The sequence below is a fragment of the Onychostruthus taczanowskii genome, unplaced genomic scaffold (assembly GCF_017590055.1).
Source record: "Onychostruthus taczanowskii isolate IOZ18803 unplaced genomic scaffold, ASM1759005v1 scaffold3, whole genome shotgun sequence".
Classification (NCBI taxonomy): domain Eukaryota; kingdom Metazoa; phylum Chordata; class Aves; order Passeriformes; family Passeridae; genus Onychostruthus; species Onychostruthus taczanowskii.
Window position 1 is genome coordinate 4883121 of NW_024500349.1, and position 14403 is coordinate 4897523.

The following is a 14403-nucleotide window of genomic DNA, read 5'->3' on the forward strand; positions in this document are numbered from 1 at the left end:
AGCATGCACCTGTCCAGCTGGATGAAGCGTGTGAAAGCTTCCAAAAAGGTCATAAAAGACTCCTTTCATTTTCAACAGGAGGATGGTGAGACTGATGTAGGTGCAAACTAAATTACAGGATTAGTTTACAGTTTGATAAACAATGTGCTCTTACTACACAGCTATGTAGTTGCTAGTGCTGAGTAAAAGATTGGGTAGAGCATTATGCTCCAAGAAGCCGGGAAGGGACAGATTGTCTCATCAGCAGCATGATCAGGCACAGCTGGTGACGAGTCTGCATCTCAGTTACAGCTTTGACTTGGGTTACTCTCTGAGCCACTGGAACCAAAAAAGGGATTCATTCTTCATGCATCAGACAGTGGAGCTGTGCAACTCATTGCAAGAGGATGTTATGGATGCCAACTGTTCAAGGGGAGACTGGAAAAATACATGAAGAATAATTCATAGACGTTTTATATATATAAAGAAATGACATCTTACTGTGCCTTTGACATCTATTTTACCACTGTGATAGAGAGAACATTGAACTAGGTGGTCCTTGTGTTTTCTAGGTTCTTCAGATGGACCTTTGATTTTTGTGTATATCCTGAAACCATATGTTTTAAATGATCTTCCTAAAATCCCTTAACAATTTATTTTGCTGCTTGCAATGTTTGTTGTGGTCAGTGACTGAGCAAATATTAACTAAGGGTATTACCCAATACTATTCTACCATCATTTATAAAAGCAGAACTGGTTTACAGTGTTGCAGGAAGGTTATCTCACATCTAGGAGATAGTTGTTGTAACCCAAGCAGTTTTGATGACAGACACTATTACACCCTTGTTTCAATTTAGACTTAATTCACTCTAAGTTTCCTATATCTGAAGAGTCTTGTTCTAGAATGATGGGTATTTTTTGGTTGATTTTGTTTTGTTTTGTTGTTGTTGTTTTTTTTTTTTTTAAGAAATGGAAAAGCTGGTTGCTTGTGTACAAAAAAAGCCAGATGCTGTTTGTAGACTGATTTGCTTTCCATGGGCTGGAAGTGGAACCTCACAGCTTGCTCAATGGGGCAGACTCTTCAACGACTCAGTTGAAGGTTAGTCATTTTGTAGCTACAGGAGAAGTTAAGCAATTCTGAAATACACATTAGCCAGATTTTTTTAATGGAATGTAATAGTATTGAGAGCACCACAATCTTTATCCAATGTGTCTTCTCCAGAAAGGAAGGAACTAGCATTCATTAGGAACTAGCACTTCCACTAGGGTACATTTTCTGTACCACCTTGAATCAAATTATATTTGATTGAGTGAAAAAATTATATCCTCAGAGCTATATTTCACAAGAGTATAGTATGCTTGACTGCTTCAGACACTACTGGTATGATTCAGAAACAGAACTACACTGAATATTGTTGATAAGCCAGTCTTCAGCAAGGTTAACAGTGAAGATAAGAAAACTATTTTTAATTTTGAGAGGCTGCAGACTATCTCTTATCCAGTGTTTGTACTTCTTGTATCAAAACTAAAATTTAATCTATGAATTTTATGACAGTGAAATGATGTTTAGTTACACTATGAAGTAATTCTCATTGCTCACAAGATACATCAGCACTAAAAAGATCTATGCTTGATCTATTTAAGAAGAACCAAGGCCATTTTCAAAACCTTCCATAAAGAAAAATTTCATATTCATGAGCATTGCCATTGCAGTTTTACCAGTCCTCTAAATGGAAGTATACTTTCTGGTAAGCAGTTGAACATTGAGTTTTCCTTGAAATTAGGGGAAAAAACAAAAAAGAAGAACAAAAAAAGTTTTGTCCACTGGTACTACTTCCAAGAAAGTTACTAAGGAAATGGCCTAGCACCAAGTGCAGATGCAGACGAATAAAGTCAGGGCACAGCATGTTCCTTCAGGGATGGTTTCTGCAGAAAGTATAGAAGATGCACACTTTTCTGTACTGGTATCTATGGTATTAGGTTGTGGTTTAGTCTGTCTCTTCTAGAAGAGTCTATCTCTTTGTGTCTGACCCATTACTTCTACATAACTAGCAGTATGCATGATATCAAGGAGATTTGAAAAAAATAAACATTTTTTTTCTGATCTATTCATTCCTTACTAAACAGTGAGAAAAAAATCCTCAGTCTTGAAAGGAAAATAGTAAAAGCATATAAATTTTCTTCTCTATAAATAACTATAAATGTAACTATAAACATCCACCAATTTGCACTATGATTCCACATTTTCCCATGTGCAGTGCTGAAGAGCTGACAAAGAAGAAAATAGGGATTATACAACTCAAATATAGTTTCACTTACTAATGCTGCCTGTGAAAGGATGTACTTTACACAGCCCTCAAACTTACTATTATTGAAGTTAATGAATTTGTGGTTGTTACTAAAACTTGTAACAATGAAGTTGCTTTCAAATCTCAGCTGAAATCAGGATCTTGTGGATTCTGACCCAAGGCATTTATCAATCAGATCAGCTGGAGGAGCAACACTGAGACTAAATGAAGGGTGGAAACCTGATCTCTTGCAGGATTAAATCACAGTAGCAGCAATAGCAAGCAAGTGCACAACCTGTATATCAACTGTAAGAAGGTTAATTAAAGTAGTATGTATATTCTGCAGAATAATTTAAAAACTTAATTTAAATTATTTTACTGTATCTGTTTGGAATAACTATAATTCTTTTCCCTCCCTTCCTTCACCTCTTCTGCAGTGTTCTGTATAAGGCTTCCTGGAAGAGAAACTCGTCTTGGGGAGCCTTTTGCAAAAGACATGACAAGTGTAGTTAATGAAATTTCAACTGTTTTGTTAAAAGAATTGAAAGAAAAACCATTTGCATTTTTTGGTCACAGGTAAAAATATATACATTTTTGGATACCCTGGTGAAGGAGCTTCTATTTCTGAGCTCTAGGAGTAGAGAGTTACTTGTTTTTATTTGCAAAACCTGTAGGAAAAATATGCTTCTGCAAGGATCTTCTGTAAAGTCATCCTAAAACATGCAGTTGCACTCAAAGACTCTGGTTATTTATTTATACCTTCAGGTGCAACATCTGAACATGTGTTTCTAATCAATTATAATTGCATTTATTGTTAATATTTGTGCCAGTGCTTGATATATGTGAATGCAGGGGGTGAACCATTTATGAAACACAGATTTTAAAGATTGCTGAGTCTCAAGTATTCAAAATAACTGTTCTTATTGAAAATTAAGGAGACTATTAAAATAAAGAGAATATGAAAAGGTCGCATTTGCAAAATTAGACTGTGTAGGAATTCATGTCAATAAACTAATATCATTATAATCTGCATGTCATAGACTGTTTCAGCAATTGTTCAATATAGCCAGTTAGCACTGAAAATAATGTTTATATTTTCCAGTTTTTGTGTATGTTTTTACTTACTTTGCTTTAATTTCTTGTTTTGCTGCAGTTTTGGAACTTACACGAGTTTTGCCGTTGCACTTCATTTGAAAGAAAAGTACGGACTGGAGCCAGTCCATCTTTTCATGTCAGCAGCACATTCCCCAAATGTAAGCTACATAATCATTAACATTATGAAACAGAACCATAAATTAGCTACTAAGAGTAAGAATAATATTTTACAGTATGGTATGCAGACTAGTTTTTATTTAAAAAAAATTAACATTTCTTCAGAATCTATGGAGTGAAAAGTGTTCTGAGGTAGATGCAGAATATGTGATATTCACTGCTGCTAACCTTAGCCTTGGGAGAACAATCTCTTTAAACTAATGCTGTGACTAATTAATGCTTAAACTAACTAATCCTTAAACTAAACTTTTTTGAATATTGTGTTATTTAGTATGGCCATTGGCTTAACACTCAAAAATAATCAAACCAACATTCTGAGTGGTCCTCCTTACTGTGTAATGTGTGAAGTAACTGTCTTTACCCAGTCTTTCATAAACCTGCTGCATCAGCCCTCAGTACATTTGTCCCATTTTTTTCTCTCTCCTCATTCTTTGTACGACTTTTAATCAGTTTTTTTCTGAGGTTCTGCTAGTCTTTCTCAGAAAAACAGTAGTGAAGTGGCATTTTTCCAGTCCTGTCCTCAGTCAGCATTTGCTATTTCTGTTCTTCAGTTTCTAAGGCTTCTTAACAGCCCTATCAGCTAGTGATTAATGCAAGCAATTGTTATTCCCACAAATTTCCATAATCAGTTGGTTTCTTCAGTCCTACATTAGCCATGTTTATGTCCAGTGCTAGGTTTTTCTTTCTCTTAGATTATTTTACTAGTTGTATTTCAATAGTAAGAGTCAAGCTTGAACAAAGTAATATTTACTGTTATTTATATAAGTTTCAGAAGTACAGAGTACTTGGCTCACTCATAGTTTGTAATTACAGTAAGCACAGTCTACTAATCCTTTCCATGAAGCGTTCTCTGTGATTGTTAAACGAATCAGCCATTGTATTCTGGAGCCGGAAAATTATTGTACTTTTTACTAAAATAATTTTAATGAAAAAGTTATTTAAAGTATATTATATACAACATCTGATCTGCTTTGATACTGACAGTCTGCAGCATATCTTGCCGTCAAAAGCATAGTCCTACCTGATGGAAGCAATGACCTTCTTGCAATTATGGAGATTCTAGGAGGAAATTTTGAGCTCCCACACGATGAAGACATTTGGAGAGATACGGCGCTTACTTTCAAAGAAGACGCTAGACTTTTTCAGACATTTTCGTAAGTTTTACAACTTTGTGTTACTTCTGTATTTGTATTTTATATTTTTATTTCTGTCTGATCATGTTTTCTTTTTTCTTTCTTAGTAACTTGTTCTCATTTCTATTATAAAAAGAATAAGAAACAGTAAACATAGTTTTTTTCCTTTGTGTGCTTTTCTATTTGTTTTCTGGTATTTAAGCCCTAGATGAAACACTGAGTACTGCAGCAACCACAACTGTTACTGCAGTAGTGAACCTGTCATGGCAGAATTACAGTTCTACCTACGATCTAAAGTTAGCAGCTACTAAAAGAATATTCTCGTGTCTTTTATTGTTTTCTGAGATTAACAACCTCTGCTCATCATCCTTCAGGAACACTGCATTCAGCCTCCAGATACAAGGTCCTCTAGCCTAACCAGAAAAAGAATCCCTGTGTTCTGGGCACTCAGGCAGCAACCAGCTTCCTGTGTCTGAACTGTGGTCCCCACTGGACATTACATGACAGTTCATGTAGCTGAGTGGTTAAGGCTTCTTACCTTGGCAAAAACAAGGACATTCTTGGATGTGGGACCCATTTTGGTCTTAGGAATCTGACACTGAAAGATGCTGAAATGTTAGAACTTGTATATAAGTAGGTAACATCATTATTTATTGTAGGTAAGAATTTTTATTGCAGGATGAAGGTCTTTCTTTTCCCTAACTATTGGGTCATTCTTTCTTTACAATGTTATATCTAATTGCAGTAGGTTAAGGAGCTAAGAAACTTCCAGAGCATTTTCTTTTCCTGATGTTCTGTATAATCTAACTCCTGAAATTTGTTAAGTTTTGGAGAAGAACAAAAAACCTTTTTTGTATGTGGAAGCAAATTTCAAATATACATATCTTATGGAATGTTCTATGACTACTTTTATGTTCACAGATTTGAGAAGACAGAAATGAATACCCCCTTCTCTTGTGATATTACCTACTTTTGTGGGTCTGATGATAAAATATATGATGCAAAAGGTACTTTGTTTAAATGGTTTTTCTCTTATTACTTTCCTCTTACTTACACATTTTCTTGTTGTATTGCACCCATTAATTAGAATTTTCTGGAGTCTACCTCCTTCTTAAAGGAAACAAATCAACAGAGTACTTTCAATATATGAACCAAAAAGTTGATATTGGATTTAAAATAATTATTAAATTATAGCTTTTAAATAGTTATAAAAAAATGATCACAATAGTTGACATTTCTCTGACACTTTGAATATCTTTTTTAGGTTGGCAAGAATTAACAAGTGGTGATACTTCCTTTTATGAGCTTCCTGGAGATCACCTTTACCTGCTGAAACCATCTAATGAAAGCTTCTTGATAAAACACATCACAAGAAGCATAGAAAATGGTCTATGAGTATTTCCCTCAATTTTAATTAGCAGAATGTGTAAGGTTAGTCCACAGCAATTTGTAATAAGTCACTTCTTTCTCTACATTGCATAAAGTTACCCCTCAAAGTTGTTCTGTTCCTTGTCTGTAATCCTTTATAAGGGGGAATTTTCCTGATGTTTTGAAAACAAACATTGGCTTTGGTCTTAAAAAAGGTTTCATCTTTTCCTTCTCTTGCACATGTACAAACTCTTCACTTTATTCCATAACCTTGTTTGCAAAAAAATTATGTCTATGTTATTCTACTGTTAGAGCTTCTCTGTTTGTCTGCTCCTGTCAAAATGCTAAATATAATTTAATACCAACAAAAATCCATAATTCTCACAGAAAGCTTCATTTATTCAATTCAAATTTATTTAGATTAATATACAAGCTAAAAATAGGTTATATATGTAAATACCCTTTACAGTCAAACAGCTTATGCTTAAAAGATGTTAGTGTCAGACCTCACAATAAGGAGTTAGTATTGCATTTTTCTCAACAGAGTTAGTTCATTAGCTACTGAAGAGTTAAGTATTAGTGGAAATTATTTTGAATAGTCTAGATCCCATATTTTTCTACCATTGCTCTTGCTTTAGAGATATAGGCATTCATGGCATCCTCCTTTGATAAACCTGCAAAGGAAAGTAGGAGTCATTACCTTTCCTCATTTGTCATCCTATAAACTTGACTACAGGATGTAAATTTAATTGGTGTAACACCTTTTTTCAGGTTCCATGCCTCCCATTTGGCTTTGCCTTTCAAATCTAGCATTCCTGGACATTCTGCCAAAATAAATGCATAGTTTTGGTTATCATACAGATTTACATAACATTAGATTGATTTTATCAAGATATGAGAGTAATTGTGAGGTATATATATTAATACCAATATTAATATCTCCAACAGTAGCCTGTTTGTAGAATCCATATAGTTCCTTCAGTTCTTCATCAGTTGGTCTTGTTTTTAATTTTTTTACATCTTCTGCAGCACCATCAAAGTCAGCCTGATGAAAGAACAGAAAGGGTTTTCCTCTCAAGGGGTGTTTTTAAAACATGAGTTACAAGACACACAGTAGTATCATTAGATAGTCTCAATGAATCACTTGAGTTTAGCAATCAGACAAAGTTTTTTCCCATGAAAGAAGCTTCATAAATATGTACATTGTTAGAAAGGGATATAGGCTTGTATGGCTGATAGGGGCAGCCTCCACAATTTATGCATATATGTCTTTTACAGTCATACTGGAGGTATGAAGCCATTCACTGAACTTTACATCCCACAGTAATCTCTGAATGGTTTTGACCCTGCCTACACTGTGTTGGCTCAAGTGGTGGAGCTCAAATCCCCTCTGAGTGGTACTGCCCAAATCACCCTCCATTTTCTCTGCTCTGCTGACAGGGAAGTAGGTACCAACACCTGGCACAGAGTTGCCTCATGGAGATGAGCTACTGCCAGGACCATCTTCCACAGCCATCTCTAAAACACAGGAGAGCACCAGAGTAAAGTGTAAATTTACTCCTTTCATCACTGTGCATCACACACTCACATCAACCTGAGGCTGTAGCTCTTCTCAGTATAAAGCATGTCTCAGGCTAAGACACTCTGTTTCATGCCCAGAACATTTCAGAGAGAGACAAATTTTTTAGAGTACTACAGACCCATCAGGTCATCGCATTACGCTAATGCAGAATAATACAAGCGTTTTAACATGCTATATGCTGGTTTCAACAATTATTTTACCCTTTTAGTTGGATCTGCATTTACAGAGGTACAGTATATCCTGCACAAATATTTAAAATGTACAAAACCAGGTGTATTGGTTTTGCATGGCCTGGTTTTTGGTTGTTGGGGTGGGGGGCTGGCTAAAAGGGTGGCTTCCATGGGAAGCTGCCAGAAGCTTCCAACATGTCCAGCAGAGCCAATTCCAGGCGACTCCAGAGATGGATGTGCTGCTGGGCAAGGCCAGGCGGATTAGAAATGTTAGTAACACCTCTGTGGTAACAGATTAACAGAGGCTTTATGTCTCTAAGTTGAGCCCGGTTTTGCCCTCAATGGTATTTGATGAGCCATCTCTCTCCTGGTCCTTATCTCAACTCATGAACCGTTTGTTAAATTTTTTCTCCTCTGTCCAGCTGCAGAAGAGAGTGAGTGAGTGGCTTTGGTGGGTGCCTGGCATCTGGCCAGCATGAACACACTATTTCAGCTTAAAAGTTTGTGTAAAAGTCAGCAGTGATTTCAGCATGAGTATTGTGGCTCTGTTTAAATCACTGAAGTCTGCACTGTGCTTCTTTATACAGGAAAGATTTGATTTTTTCTTTTTTTTTTTAAGAAAACCTAATGCATGTTTGTCTCCTTAATTGATGCCTTTCTCCTTGGCAAGTGACTGTGCTGGATGGACCAGGTGATGGAAATAAGCAAATATGAATGAGAGCTAGGTTCACTGCAGCATTCTGTATTTAAACAAAGTACAAGAGAAAGGTTATTTCTTTTTTTAAATTTAAGAAGGAAAAATGAGTTGTAATTTAATTAGAGAGTGATGTTCAAGCACCTTTCCTCACAGAAAGGCCCCTCCCTGGAATCATGAAACTACATATTCATTGACATAAGGACATACCAGCTGGTGGCTGCATTAAGGCAGGAGCAGCTGGCAAAACAGGGTAAGGACAGGGAGCTGAGTGCACTGCAGTTTCCTGCACCGAAACTTGGCCACTCTACCACCAAGTGAGTCATCTCTGCCTCCTGAGATGGAATTCACTTTTTATTTTGGTCTGGAAATTTGGTTTGGCTAATGAGATTGGCCAGATACAAACTTCTGAGGAATTCCTAATTTTTTGCAAATTTTTAATTGCTGTATGAAACCCGCAAAGGGAAAGCACAAGCCTTCTAAGAACAGAAGTGCTCGCCACAGGAGGATGTGCATCTGTAATAGCAGTGTTGCAACAAGGAACAGCAGGCAGAAAGGTGCATTTAAAAGGAATGTTTTAAAAAAAATCATGATGTGTGATTAAAAAGGCATTCTAGCTCCCTGCAAAACAGCAATTAAATCTTGAATATTCTTTAAACTGCACCTGTAAATTCACAAAACAATAGATGGAAAGGATTCATTATGACAATACGCATCTCTAGGTCTGTCAGTTCATAGCACCCTTGAAGTGAAATGAAAGGAAAAGACCAAAATCCTGCAGCAATGCAGATGCTTTTTAACAAATAATCTTCCAACTCAGTGAGAACCTCAGTGCTTGCATAAATGACAAGCAGAAGTATCTGGGAGATTCCCAAGGCCTCCCTGAACCAAATGCCCAGTAGTGGATGGAGGAGTACAGAGAAGAATTGGTGTGCTAAAATTAATAATGACTGTTTTAGTTTGTGAAGTGCTCCTGTTTATTTTGAATATAACAATTCTTCTGAGAATTAGACAGATTCCAAGTGCCATTTGTCTTCTTAAAGATCTGACACTTGGCCATTCAATAAAGTATATGATTTGGCAGTTTGTGCACTAAATTCTAGATTAAATTACTTCCTAATTATATTTTTAAATCTAAAACTTTATATTCTAAAACATGTAATTACTTATGTAGTTTGTTCCTGTTTTAATAAAAATAATTTTCAATGTTACTAAGATACAACTATACCATAAAACCATAGAAAAACATGAAGCTTTAAGCCCAACTTTTTGTGTCTGATTTCTTTTAAGAACACTGTAGATTTTTTTCCCCAATCAAGTATTTGAGAGTGCTGCAAAACAAGTACAGGATTTTTCTAGAATAAAAAAACTAAATAGCTCAGAATACATTCATATGCTATGTATATATGCTATATGTAATTTAGATAAACCAAAACTGTGTGCTCTAGAGTACATATAAAAGCTGAATCAATTATGTTGAAATAGCCTTACAGCATCCCTTCTCAGCTTTTTGGGTTTTTTTTGGTAATATTAATATTTGCTTTTGTGAAAATCTTGCAATCCTATTTTTTCTTCTTATGCTGTATTGTCTCTTGGTCTCCTTCTGCACAGCAACTGTACCTGGATTTGCTACAACCACGTGAAATACTTCAACAAGTTCAGATGTTATGCTCAGTTTTAATTTTTCACCAAAAATTGCTGAGACCCATAATAAGTAAGTAAATAACACTATTGTTCCTTTTAGCAGCAAACCCAAAATGGTGAACCCACATGTTTGGGGCCAGGAAGTCACACCAGCACAGGCAGAGAATTTGGGGTTTGGGGCAGAAGCACCTTGCCCTATGTCTTAGGCACAGCATGAGTGCTTTCAGCCTAGGAGCAGGGAGAGGACAGACACACTGCCACAAGCAGGAGTCTGAACTCACAGTCCCTGTGAGACTGCTCATGGGGCTTTTATTGACAGTCAGGTGCCTTATCCTTCCATGAAAACAGGCCTGTTCCACTTGTGCTCACCTCGGGAAGAGGCAAGGACATGGGGATTGCAGAGGAACTCACATGCTCTGAATTTACAGCCCAGCCTTCCCCTGAGTCACTCCAGCCGTGCCACGCTGCTGTGCAGTGTTCCAGGCACTGCAGCATTAGGTTATTAGGGAGTTTTGTACTAAGGTAGCAAGGCAAGTCTAATTACACAAAATCTCTTACGCACTAACAGTGTTTTTAGGAGATGTACAGCATTTATAATGGAGAAGCATTTAATGAGGGGAAACAAAATCAGCAAACTACCTTACCAAGGAATTAAAAATAGTGGTTCAAAGAAACTGGAATTGTACATATTTGATGCTCTTCAAAGCAAAGCATTTAAAGTCACACTATTGGTACAGATGTATAAAAGGGATGGGCATTCACTTACGAAAATAAATGTGATGACCTACTGCTCAAGGGTTTTTTCAATAGGTACAATTTTATTAAAATAAATATGTCATTATTAATCCAAATATCAGAAATGTGACATTCTTAACTATAACTATGACTGCCTCCTCCATCCCAGACATCTCTTAGTATTAGCCACACACGTGCAAACAAAAGCAGGACTCTGTTAACTGTAAGATTTAAAATTTGTATCAATAATAAACCACAACTAGGTTGCCATATTGTTTAAAGTTTAAATAAGTTACTATCGCACGTGAGCTTCTGCCAGCACTGATGTACAAGGACCATTCAAATCTGTGAAAATCTTTCACAAGTCTGGAATTGTTTTCTGATCTAAACTTCTGTCCTGGTTTTGTCTGAAGTAATAATTGATTTTCTCCCTAGTACCTGGTACAGGACAGTGTTTTGGATGCAGGATGAGAATAATGTTGATTTGTTATTTATTGCTATTTATGTATTTAAAACTGATGCTTTGCTTGTTGCTGAGTAGTGCTTGCACTGAGCCAAGGACTTTTCAGTGTCTCACACTCTGAATGTGAGGAGCTACACAAGAATCTGGGGAAGGGAGGGGAACACCTCTGGGACAGCTGACCAAACTGGCCAAAGGGATATTCCACACCACAGAACATCCATGCCCAGTGTAGAAACTGGGAGAAGCTGGCCAAAATGGACCGACTGCTGTTCAGGGATGGGCACTACCCTTGGTCGTGATCAATCTGCGCATCACTTGCTTCTCCTGGGTTTAATTGAACATGCACTCTCTTTCCTTCTCTCTCTCTCTCTCCTTACTACTCTCACAGTGCTGTATTTTACTTCTTAAAAAAATTATTAAGCTATTCTTATCTCAGCCCATGAGTTTTTGCTTCCTCTCCCTTCTCCCCAGCACCGATTCTCCTCCCCATCCCACTGTAGGCGAAGCGGGTGAGCAAGTGAACTGCATGGCACTTATTTGCTGGGTAGTGTTAAACCATGACAACTTCACAGTAAGAATGAACCAGAAGCCCTGGTCAATTGTACGAGACAAAAGATAAAAAAATAAGGAAACCATTAAGTTAATAACCTTATTTTCCAATAATTTTATTCTATTTGCATCTATAGGCAACTACCAAAATATAGTTTAAAGATTTGCAATGGCATATCTTACAGAGCAAGAAAGGTGCAGAAATTAAATCTAAATACTAAAACTTTGTTCTTTATCCCCCTCTAGCCAATCATTCTGCACAGACTGTTGCTTAGGATTTGCCTGCTTACACAACATGCTTATGAGCAGCCTGTAAAAACATAATTTCCTTTTAATCATGTGCTGATAAAATTCCCTTTAACTCCTCAAATAAAAAGCATAAAAATATATACAGACATAAACGTACACATGTGTCTTAAAGACAAAAGCACAAATTATCAGACTATTATCAGACACTGCCTTTTTGCAAAGAAAAAAGCTTGAATGAATTCTTCATTTTCAGCAGAATATATTACCAGTTTGCAAAACTTCTAAATATTTTTCAGCCTCACTAAACAGAACATTATTTTATTCATTTGTCCTCATTCCTATACAGCCAGATTCAGTAAAACTATGGATATGGTTGGTAACTGACAGCCAAACCAATGTGGACAAAAAAGCTCTATAATGTGTAATGCAGAATGTGTACAGCATCTTAAAATTTCAACCACTGATTTTTATGTGAAAGTGTAACTGTATACAGCTATGGAACAGTGTATCATACTGCATTCAGCTCTTTCTTATAATAATTTATGGCTCATTGCTTAATCATCAGGCTAATAAATTCACTTTCTAGACTGAGTTCAATGCAGAATAAAACAATCTGTAATTTCAGCAATTATTACTTATGCTAAGGTGGTGTTATGTTTGAGATTTGGCAATTCTGACCCACTGAAGAAAGAGATTTCTTCTTAGCTGTAACACAGCACAATGAAACCTCTGTGCTATTCAGCATAATTGCAGCTCAGAAGAAAATTGCTAAGCTGCTGGCAGTGCACTCCCTGCATCTAGGTCAGAGCATTGTGCTGCTCACTCTTTGCAAAATGCACACTAACTAAGCTGAGACAGACATAATGAGACAGGGATAGAAGAGCTTGCAAATCTTGAAAGTGAAAGGGATAATAGGAAAGCCTAAAGAAGAAAATCAGCTTAATCTATCAGGACATGGCCAAGACAAGGGAAGTATTCATAGCTTCCCACAAAGGTAGGAGGCTAAAAGCCAGCAATAAAGATAATTTCCTCAACAGCTATTTAAAGCTACTATCAGAGAGTATGTAAAAGGAAGCTCTCTCTCTAGCCAGAAGGTAAGAAAGTAGAAGCTCTTCTACCAAAACACAAGCCTATAAAAATGTAGCAGTCCAAAGATGCATACACCCTAAAAAATACACACAACTTCCTTAAAAATTATTTACGCTTCCCAAATGCACATATAACAGTGTCTCAGTGTTAGAAATTTCCCTCCTCCTTTAACAGCTCCAAGCAACCAGCTAGATCCTAAAAACATAAATATGTACCTGCCTTTCCATGTCTAACTCACTCCTAGCAAACTCAGATGCACACCTGAAGAAACATAATCCAGGCATACTCTGAACAGGTAAAATTACATGACCCGAGAAAAAAAAAATCCAAAATATTACATGACGCATGAAACAGTTCAAATTAACCAGCTTGCTTCTCATCCTCCACTTGTGAAAAGCAATGCACTATTTAACCTCCAAGGGTTTAGGCAGACTTCCCTTGCCACAAGGTAACCTTGATTTTGCAGTAAAAATCCTCATGCGGAAGAAATTCTACAGTCTCCAGCGCGGCATTACACAGACACACAGCGCATCCCTCTCCTCTGTCTCCCCAGATGCAGAAGCGCCTACCTGAAGAGTCATGATGCTGCGGGGATGCGCGGGGAACGGCCTCGCTCCTTCTCCGGCGGGGACGCGGCGCGTCTGGCAGTGGCTCCGGTGGCGCTGGGATGGTCCCCGTGAGCTGAGCTGGGCAGCGGAGCACGCCGGCAGCACACGGGAACTCGCCGCCGCCGCGCCCCTCGCACCCGCCGGCACCGCTGAGCGGCGACAGCGCCGGGACGGGGCGCTGGGGGCGGGGAGCACTAAGCCCCCCGTGGTTTCCGCTGAAAGCCTGAGCTCCGGCCATACCACCGAGGATTAGGCCGCCAGGCTGAGAGCAGTGATACAGCAAGATTCCCAAGCCATTTGTTTGACAAAGGAATTTCTTGAGCGATTGAACTGCAAGCAGTCCAGTTATTGGAACTGTTCCTTCTGCCGCAGTCCCTGCCCATGCTCATGTCCAGCCAGCCTGGGACCTCGCACCTTTCAGCTGCAGCTCTGGAAAACGTGTGGGTCATCCTAAGGATACCTCACACAAGGGCTACACACACAAAATACACTGTGAATGCTGGTTTTTAATTTGTTCTACTAAGTACAGAATAAAAAGAATATTAAATTAATTGATAAACTACCCTACAAGTGTAATCAC

The 14403-nt window shown here is 37.6% G+C and overlaps 2 protein-coding genes across 2 annotated transcripts; one reads left to right on the top strand and one right to left on the bottom strand.

Moving 5' to 3' along the window:
* The first annotated feature begins 948 nt into the window (after positions 1–948).
* On the top strand, positions 949–6067 carry OLAH (oleoyl-ACP hydrolase). Its single transcript, XM_041408805.1, has 6 exons — positions 949–1078; positions 2705–2843; positions 3421–3520; positions 4524–4693; positions 5594–5679; positions 5937–6067. Exons 1-6 carry the CDS (start codon positions 949–951, stop codon positions 6065–6067), a joined length of 756 nt encoding a protein of 251 aa, XP_041264739.1.
* Positions 6068–6432: 365 nt separating this feature from the next.
* ACBD7 (acyl-CoA binding domain containing 7) lies at positions 6433–13931 on the bottom strand. The gene is made up of 4 exons (XM_041408389.1): positions 13785–13931; positions 6968–7085; positions 6802–6864; positions 6433–6714 (listed from the first exon to the last, which is right to left on the bottom strand). The coding sequence occupies exons 1-4, from the start codon at positions 13794–13796 to the stop codon at positions 6641–6643; spliced, it is 267 nt and encodes an 88-aa protein (XP_041264323.1). The 5' UTR covers positions 13797–13931; the 3' UTR covers positions 6433–6640.
* Between the last annotated feature and the right edge of the window lie 472 nt (positions 13932–14403).